Source organism: Sander lucioperca, chromosome 8, assembly GCF_008315115.2.
Source record: "Sander lucioperca isolate FBNREF2018 chromosome 8, SLUC_FBN_1.2, whole genome shotgun sequence".
Classification (NCBI taxonomy): Eukaryota; Metazoa; Chordata; class Actinopteri; order Perciformes; family Percidae; genus Sander; species Sander lucioperca.
Window position 1 is genome coordinate 40,124,417 of NC_050180.1, and position 8,991 is coordinate 40,133,407.

At 39.7% G+C, this 8,991-nt stretch overlaps 1 protein-coding gene across 4 annotated transcripts in view; it reads left to right on the forward strand.

Annotated features, from left to right (window-relative positions):
- LOC116046602 (galactose-specific lectin nattectin-like) overlaps positions 1 to 8,991 on the forward strand; it is a 253,084-nt gene that overhangs the window by 242,520 nt on the left and 1,573 nt on the right. Inside the window, exons 1-4 of one of the 4 annotated variants that reach the window (XM_031295004.2) lie at positions 6,677 to 6,727; positions 6,951 to 7,013; positions 7,328 to 7,352; positions 8,818 to 8,900. In XM_031295004.2, coding sequence (XP_031150864.1) covers positions 6,951 to 7,013; positions 7,328 to 7,352; positions 8,818 to 8,900 — 171 coding nt within the window. In that variant the 5' untranslated portion in view covers positions 6,677 to 6,727. Of the gene's footprint in view, positions 1 to 6,676; positions 6,728 to 6,919; positions 7,014 to 7,327; positions 7,353 to 8,817; positions 8,901 to 8,991 lie in introns of those variants that run through there. The other 3 variants (XM_031295003.1, XM_036004128.1, XM_031295002.2) reach the window with 3 other exon arrangements.

Sequence of the window (8,991 nt, forward strand, 5' to 3'; positions counted from 1 at the left end):
TATAGACAGATATGTACAGTTTGTACAGCTATGTGCAGTGTGGTAACATTATAAGTAGTAAGAATAAGTGTATGTGCAGGATGAATAGTATGAAGAGCAGTAGAATATGGCTACGTATAGGTGTAATTACAGTTTGTACATCTGTAAATAAATAAAACAGTATGGGTGGGGTAGGATTGTGCAAATTGTCCAGGGGTGGCGGGGGGGAGGCTTAGTAGGTTAAATTGTCACCGGGATGCAGAGCAAGAGTCCAGTAGGGTGACAGCCGTATACAAAGTATCTAACTAAATTGACTCCACGTTAATAAATTACATTGAAATGCTCTTACTTGATACAGAAAATACGATTTTCTATTATAATATAACACTTTGAGAGGAGCTATTGTGCATATTGATTATGATGATGACTTTTGATTTGAAGAATATTTTCCTAATACTTTTACTTGAGCAACATTTTGACCAGGTTATGTACCACAGTCATTTAAAGTAGCTGTGATAAAACCTCTGCTTAAAAATACACTCTTGATCCAGAGGTCAACTTCAGACCTATATCTTATCTCCCCTTTCTCTCTCTGATCCTTGAGAAGGTACTCGCTAATCAGTTAGGTTAATTTATACATAACAATAGTTTATAGATTTTCAGTCACGATTTACAGAACATCATAGCACAGAGACGGCACTGGTGAAAATGACAAATTGCCTTCTAACTTCTTCAGAGAAAGGACTTGTCTCCGTACTTGTCTTATTAGATCTTAATGCTGCATGCGACATTGACCATCACATCCTATTACATTAATATAGAGACTGGAACATTTAATTGACATTAAAAGAATCACACTAAGCTGGTTTAATCAATCAACATTTATTTATATATCACTTTACAGCAACCAGCAGGTATCCAAAGTGCTTTACATCAGGAACCAAGAATAAAACAACATATCATACAATAAAAAGAATGAAACATAGAAAACAGTAAAATCAGAAAAGGTTACATAGAAACAGGAAGAGAGAGAAACTGTCACACCACTACTACGTATTAAAAGCCATTCTAAACAAATAGGTTTTGAGTTTGGATCTAAAAAGAGCTACATCTATAATAGTGTGAATATCAGGGGTAACCTGTTCCAGAGTCTCGGGGCAGATCACCCCATCGTTTATACCTAGACCTTGGGACTTCTAAAACCAGTGGATTTGAAGACCACAGTGACCGGTTGTGCTCACCCAGGGTTAAAATCTCAGACAAACACTCCGGGGCCAGAATAAACAATGAAATCTTAAAATCAATTCTAAAACACACATGGAGCCAATGTAGGGTGTAGAGAACGCGGGTGATGTGTGCACATCTAGATGTATGTTAAAAAGCGAGCAGCAGCATTTTGCACAAGTTGAAGTCGTGAGATGGAGGTTTGATTCAGATCAACATAAAGAGCATTACAGTAATCTAACCGTGAACTAATAAAAGCATGAATTGCCTTTTCTAGAGCATGCCTGTTAAGGAAGAGCTTAAAGGAGAATTCCAGTTGATTTCAACCCGTAGCTCTATTGTTTGTAAATTAGGAGTGCTGTCAGTAGCGAGGAAAATGAAAACAATCGGTGCTGCCTACACCGTGTTATCCTCCTGCTAGCGTTAGCACCCAGGAGGCTGAAACAGGGCAGGTTTTAAACGTGCTTTTAGCCTCTTAACATGTTCGAAATGTCATTACAAGTGCCTACCCATGTGAAGTGATTCCTTCCGAGTGAACCCAGTGAATCTGACTGCAGTAGATGTGAAAGAAATGCATAAAAGTTGTAATAATTCAGCTCTGTTTAGTTCCGGTGTTCCGGTGGTGAGACGGCAAGACGAGTGCTTCGTGACCATCTACAAACTACGACACCGAAAAGAGATACAACAAAAATAGTTATTGATTAAATGATTAAATAAGATAGTGTCTCCAAACTTACCTCAATTATAACATGTCTCCTGCTAGTTGTACTACAGCACTTACTTTTACTTAAGATATTTTTGTATCTCTTTTCTGTGTTTGTAGACAGTCCCGAAGCACTCGTCTTGCCGTCTCACCACCGGATCAAAAGTAACCCCCAAATTTTTGACAGCTGGCTTAAGGTATGAAGCCAGAGCTCCCAAACTCAAAGCTGGACCGTTTGGCGTGCATGAAGTACTGAAGATAATACACTCAGTTTTAGCTTCGTTCAAGTTAAGAAAGTTTTGTGAAAGCCACAACTTAATATCATTAATACAGCTAAGCAGGGAGTTTAGTGCGACACTGTCATTCGGTTTCATAGGCAAATAAATTTGAAAATCATCTGCATAACAATGAAAAGACAGGTTATGTTTTCCTATAATATCCCCTAAAGGCAACAAACAAAACAGAATGGGGCCAAGAATTGAACCCTGGGGTACCCCACAAGAGAGAGGAGCAGCTGACGAGGAGAGGTGACCAATCATGACAGAGAAGCTCCTATTTGCCAAATAGGAGCTAAACCATTGAAGTGCCGAGCCTCAGATGCCTACACAATGATCAAGGCAAGAGAGGAGGACTGCATGGTCCACTGTATCAAACGCCGCTGTGAGGTCCAAAAGCACTAAAACAGCAGGATTCCCGGCATCTACAGACGAGGCAATATCATTGTGTCTTCTCAACAGTACAGACTCAGTGCTGTGACATGATCTGAAACCAGATTGAAATTTTTCAAACAGAGTCCTTATCATCAGATCGATCTTGGGCAAGTTACTCAGGGAGTGTAATATTTTACTTTTTTCTTATTACTCTTTAAAAAGTATTACAATGATCTTACTTAATACTTAGTATAACATGTTAATTCTACTTTATTGGAACAATAATTAACCTTACAGGAGGACTCAACAATCAGCCAAAGTGCTTAACTGCAAACATTCTGCATTCAGGCTGTACACAGGCCTATTGTCCTATACATGTTGGATTATCAAAGCTTTTATATAATGACAATACTTCCAGCTGTTGAAAGTATTCCTCTCTCTATCATCCTTTGTTTAGCTTTTTGGCTAGTAGCCGAAGTGACCTACCCTGGCCTGCCACGCACTAAATTGTGACAACACTTACATATTAACATCCCAACTTGCTCGCTCTGAATTCTCTAGACAGTTTTGTCCCCGGGAGTTGGCAGCGTATAGACCGCTTAACGTCCGATCTAACTGATACAGACATTTGCTTTCTGAACATCGATGTATTAAGAGAACTGGATACAGCGTTATATATGGAGCCCCGTTCATTCCTATAAGAGTTGCTCAGTGGCACGTGAAGCCAAAAAACTCTCCTCTCCACTTCTTCCCACTGTACAAATTGAAGCCCAAGGGCAGCTGTTTGCGATCTCTCTTGGACCGTTAGCCCAAGCCATAAGGCAAAATAAAATATGTAATGTCCAGATTAAATCCAATAACAGCTCAATATCATTATTTGCAGATGATATTTTGTTGTACATCTCTGATCTTGAGGACTCTATTCCAAAAATTCTTAAGATCTTCAATGAATTTGGCTCAATCTCCGGCTATAAAATTAATTGGAATAAATCTAATCTTCTTCTATTGAACAACAGGCATATGACATCAGCCATTAGTGTTACAATACCAACCAAATCAGTGATCGAGTGGTGGATCAATATCCCGCCCACACATCCGCCTGACCAATGGCAAGTCAGTCGCTGCTTAAATGAACATGGAAATTCTGTGGACCATCGCAGTGCTAGGCTCATCTTTTGGAAAATAAAAATTCAAGAATAGACTCAAATTTAGCATGGCAGGTAGAATCTGAGAGAGCACATTGGTGCAACATTTTGAAACGTATAGTGACAACTAATCTTTCCATTTAATATGGCTCTGCCTCCAGGTAAAGTTTAGGGTGCACAGACTGTGTGTGTGTGTGTGTGTGTGTGTGTGTGTGTGTGCGTGTGTATGCGTGCGTGTGTGTGTGTGTGTGTGTGTGTGTGTGTGTGTGTGTGTGTGTGTGTAAAGAGTGTGGCCTTGGATTGATTTTGTCTCTACATTTAGAAATCTTCTGAATCAATGTTTTGTGAGTTTATCTAGGAACATTTGAAAACACATGTCCAACTTTTGTTTTATTAATTATTATGGTTGTTGTTGACTTACATATCCTTTTAGTGTACTGATTTAAGGGATATGAAAAATTTGAATATACTCCAAGAAATAACATCACAATGAGCTAAAATACCAATGTAGGCACTGAAGGCCCATCTCTATTGAGTTCAAAGGGTTAATTTCCAATCGACTATCCGCACAGTTCACAAAGATACCAAGTAGATTTAACATCAAAATTCTGTATTGAAATTAATGAGACTTAACACATAATTCTTCACAATAAAAGTGTACTGTTGGACACATTGTACATGTTTGCATAGTAAGGACCATTTTGTCAGTGTGTTTCCCATTTGTCAGGGTCATATTGAACTCTGTTTGACACTTTGTACATGTTTGCATAGTAATGAACCTTTTGTCAGTGTGTTTCCCATTTGTCAGGGCAACTTGATCTCACAGAATTCTGTGAAATGAACACGGCCCCTTCACTCAAAATCTGTGGCAGTTTCACAGAATCGCAAAAAACTCTGTGATGAGCCCACAGAAGAATTCCGTGAAGTGAACACGGCCCCTTAAGTTAAGGAAAAGGTCGTGGGTGGGCTTACGTTTCCATGACACGCGGGACAACAACGGGATGGTTGGGTTTAGGAAAACAATAACGGGACGCGGGACAACAATGGGACAGTTGGGTTTGGGAAAAGAAAAATGGGATGGTTATGGTTGGGTTTAGGAAAAGTGACATTCGGGACACGATCCCCGGTCTCCTGGGTGAAAGTCCTGTGTTTGACCCATCCGCCACCCCATGCAGATTTTCGGCCTTTCATACTACTCGCTACCGTAGTTGCTCCTTATGCTACGTCATCTTCTCATTGACTTTACATTGGCATTGTTTTCCGTAGTGGCCACGCGGATTTTTCACACATTCCGTGCCACCACCATGTAATGCGGTGTTAACAGTTCGTGATCATTTCACAGAATTCTGTGAGACCGGGCTGGTCAGGTTCATATTTGGACTCAGTTGGACACATTGTACATGTTTGCATAGTATTGACCCTGTTGTCAGACTGTTTCCCAAATGGCAGGGACATTTCTGGACTCGGGTGGATAAAATGTACAGAACAGAGGCAATTTCTTTAAGACTGCAAGGGAAGCTCAGCTTCCCCTAAAATGTAAAAACAATAATGGTCAAATATGTACTATTGTGTTAACATTTTATTGACTAAAAATGCATTAGAACACGTTCATTTTGAAGACAAAGTTTGTTCAGAATCAGCTACATAAAGCAGGTCGCCTGACTCAATTTCCTTCTCATACATTCCCGTAGTGTCACAGTGCATTTCCCCATTGAAGCCTGGAGTCCATGGACCTCAATAGGGCTGCTTTGAACAGTTTTTTTTCAGTGCTTCGAAACTAGATGGTCATTGGATAAATGCTGCGATTATGATTAAAGGAAATTTTACAGTTCAAGGTGTTTTCACTGTTTATTTGTTTAACTGTTCCACTGTTTTTTTTTTAAGCATTTCTGCCTTTAATGGATAGGACAGCTGAGATATGAAAGGGGAGAGACATGCAGGAAAACCATCACAGGTCGGACTCGAACCATGGACCTTCTGCATCGAGGAATAAACCGCTACATCTGTGTGCCCGCTCTACCCACTGAGCTAACCCCAGCCACAATTTTTCACAGTTTTTAAACATATTTCCAAGCAATCGTAAAGGCGAGGTTAGTTACTATTTCCAATACACACTTTTTATATATATTGTTTGAAATTGTTTCATTCCTTTAAGAGTTGCTCAGTGGCGCATGAAGCCAAAAAACTCTCCTCTCCACTTCTTCCCACTGTACAAATTGAAGCCAAAGGGCAGCTGTTGTATCTTGGACCGTTAGCCCAAGCCATAAGGCAAAATAAAATATGTAATGTCCAGATTAAATCCAATAACAGCTCAATATCATTATTTGCAGATGATATTTTGTTGTACATCTCTGATCTTGAGGACTCTATTCCAAAAATTCTTAAGACCTTCAATGAATTTGGCTCAATCTCCGGCTATAAAATTAATTGGAATAAATCTAATCTTCTTCTATTGAACAACAGGCATGTGACATCAGCCATTAGTGTTACAATACCAACCCAAAGCAATATACTACTAGTATACTACTGTGTAGATTAGTAGTATAAGTACAGCTTTATATCGTATTTTAATGTAAAAGGTAACTGTGTCACATAAATGTAGTGCAGTGAAAAGTACAATATTTCCCTCTGAATTTTGGTGGAGTAGAAGTATTCATTGAAAAAAGGCAATACTTGATTAAAGTACAAGAATGTTGGCATGTAGGCTGCAATTTGTTAATGTTTCACCTCTAACTGGAACATAATTTATGTAACAAGTGTTTACTTGTTGCTCGATCCTTTCCAAGCATCACCATGGTGATCATTAATTCAAGCATGTTTTTTAGGTATCAAGATTTTCAGATGCCACGTGGCTTGATAAGGGTCTCTCTCAACTGGAATAGAGGGGCGTAACTAGAAGGGTCATGCAGGCGTAGACGTACTCTCTTGTGGTGCGTTGATAAACTATATAAAGCGGGAATATCTTCCTTTACTGACAGTCATCAGCTTGTTCTTCTCTGTGTCAGCCACTCATCACCTCAGCAGAGGTAATTATATTTCAATTTATTATCACAATTTCATCAAGAGGACATTTTATATTTTGAGGACACTTTATGTCATTATATATATATAATATTAATCTAAATATCAAACCATATTTATATTATATAATACACTTATAACTAGCAGGATACTTGATCACAGTCATTAATTGTCTGCATTTATGTCCTTGTCTGCAGTATGTTGACTTTGTTTAACGTCTTTCCACAGATGGCATCAGGCTTTCCGTTTGCTTTGTTGCTCTGTTTGTCCATCGGACTGTTGGCTCCATCTGTAAGTAAAAACTATGCAACTATTAATTTAAAAAACAACTCTATGTGTTGCACATGCAGTATAATGCAGTGGTTTCCCAACCTGTAAGATTATGAGACAGTTATTAAATAATGTTACTAGTTTTAATGTAGGCTGAGTGCAAACTGTAAGCTGAAACATTAGATAAGTTTGTTCTGTGAAGCACTTTGGGCTGCATGTTTGTATCAAAGGTGCTATATAAATAAAGTTGAGTTGAGTAGTCTTGTAATTAGACTGCTCGTGTTTAAATATTTCAAGATTCAGACTGATTCAGGAATGTCTTTTTGTGATCACAGTGTTATGGACAAATCTCCGACCCAGGTCAGTACAGTATCTCTGACTTGTTGCTCTGATTGTATTTGACTTGTTTGTTCGTATAATGTTACATAGGGGGTGGTACTGTTTGTTGTGTGTGTGTGTGTGTGTGTGTGTGTGTGTGCGCCTCCTTCCTCTCTTCTCCATGTTGGTTTGTCTTAGTTTTTTCACTGCCTTGATTTTACTAATCAAGGAATTTTCAGGGAGACCAAGATGTTGCAAAACATAAGATCTTAATTCAACCAAAGACCTGAGTTACTCTGCAGAGGAACTGAAGACATTCTCTACCATGTAAGTCATTTATACATTTGGGAGGATGGAGTCCATACCAGTACATCACGCGTTTAACATTAGGTACCACATAAGGCCATTGACCTCGCTGTCCCTGGATGTACACCCAGATGTTAAAGGAGAATTCCGGTCAATTTCAACACGTAGCTCTGTTGTTTGTAAATTAGGAGTGCTGTCAGTAGCGAGAAAAACTAAAACAATCGGTGCTGCCTACACCGTGTTATCCTCCTGCTAGCGTTAGCACCCAGGAGGCTGAAACAGGGCAGGTTTTAAACGTGCTTTTAGCCTCTAAACATGCTCGAAATGTCATTACAAGTGCCCACCCTTGTGAAGTGATTCCTCCCGAGTGAACACAGTGAATCTGACTGCAGTAGATCTGAAAGAAATGCGTAAAAGTTGTAATAATTCAGCTCTGTGTAGTTCCGGTATTGAGACGGCAAGACAAGTGCTTAGGGACCATCTACAAACTACAATACGACATCTACTGGAGTCAGATTCACTGTGTTCACTCGGGAGGAATCACTTCACATGGGTAGGCACTTGTAATGACATTTCGAACATGTTAAGAGGCTAAAAGCATGTTTAAAACTTGCCCTGTTTAAGCCTCCTGGGTGCTAACTCTAGCAGGAGGATAACACGGAGTAGGCAGCACCGATTGTTTTCGTTTTTCTTGCTACTGACAGCACTCCTAATTTACAAACAACAGCTACGTGTTGAAATCAACCGGATTTCTTCTTTAACTTCCCGTACGTCTGCTCTTGACTGATTGCATCACGCGGAAAGAAATATTACGTCCTGGTAGAGATTAGGGAAAACAAAATGTTAGGTTTCTGAAGGAAAGATGGGAGGAACTTGTAGCTAAATTATCTATACAATGTATTAATAATACAAACAGAAGACATGCAACACTGCCTCACAGAAGTTAACAAACAAAAGAAAAAGCGAGCTTGTTACGGACAGGCAGAGGTCGATCAACTTCACCTGCTTCACTCAGCGTAGTCTGCTGCCGGCCGGCACAATGAAGGTCTCCTCCCTCCTTTATCCAGGGAGCTGAGTGAGCACAAGCAATAACCAACTAGCTGGAGAAGGGAGGGAGGAGGAACAAACACACACAACAAAAAATACAAACTGCTACGTAACAAGAATCTAACTTTCTCTTTATTCCAACATTGTGTTGAAGGTCCCTGCCCTCCTGGATGGACTCAGTTCGGCTCTCGCTGTTTCAGCTTCAACTTCAAGGGAAAGAGTTGGGTCGATGCAGAGGTACAGCAGTTTTATCAGGACTGTCCTGACCTATATTTAGATTTCTAGTGGCGGTGTCCTCTAGTGACCATAGTAGTTATGACAGGAGCAA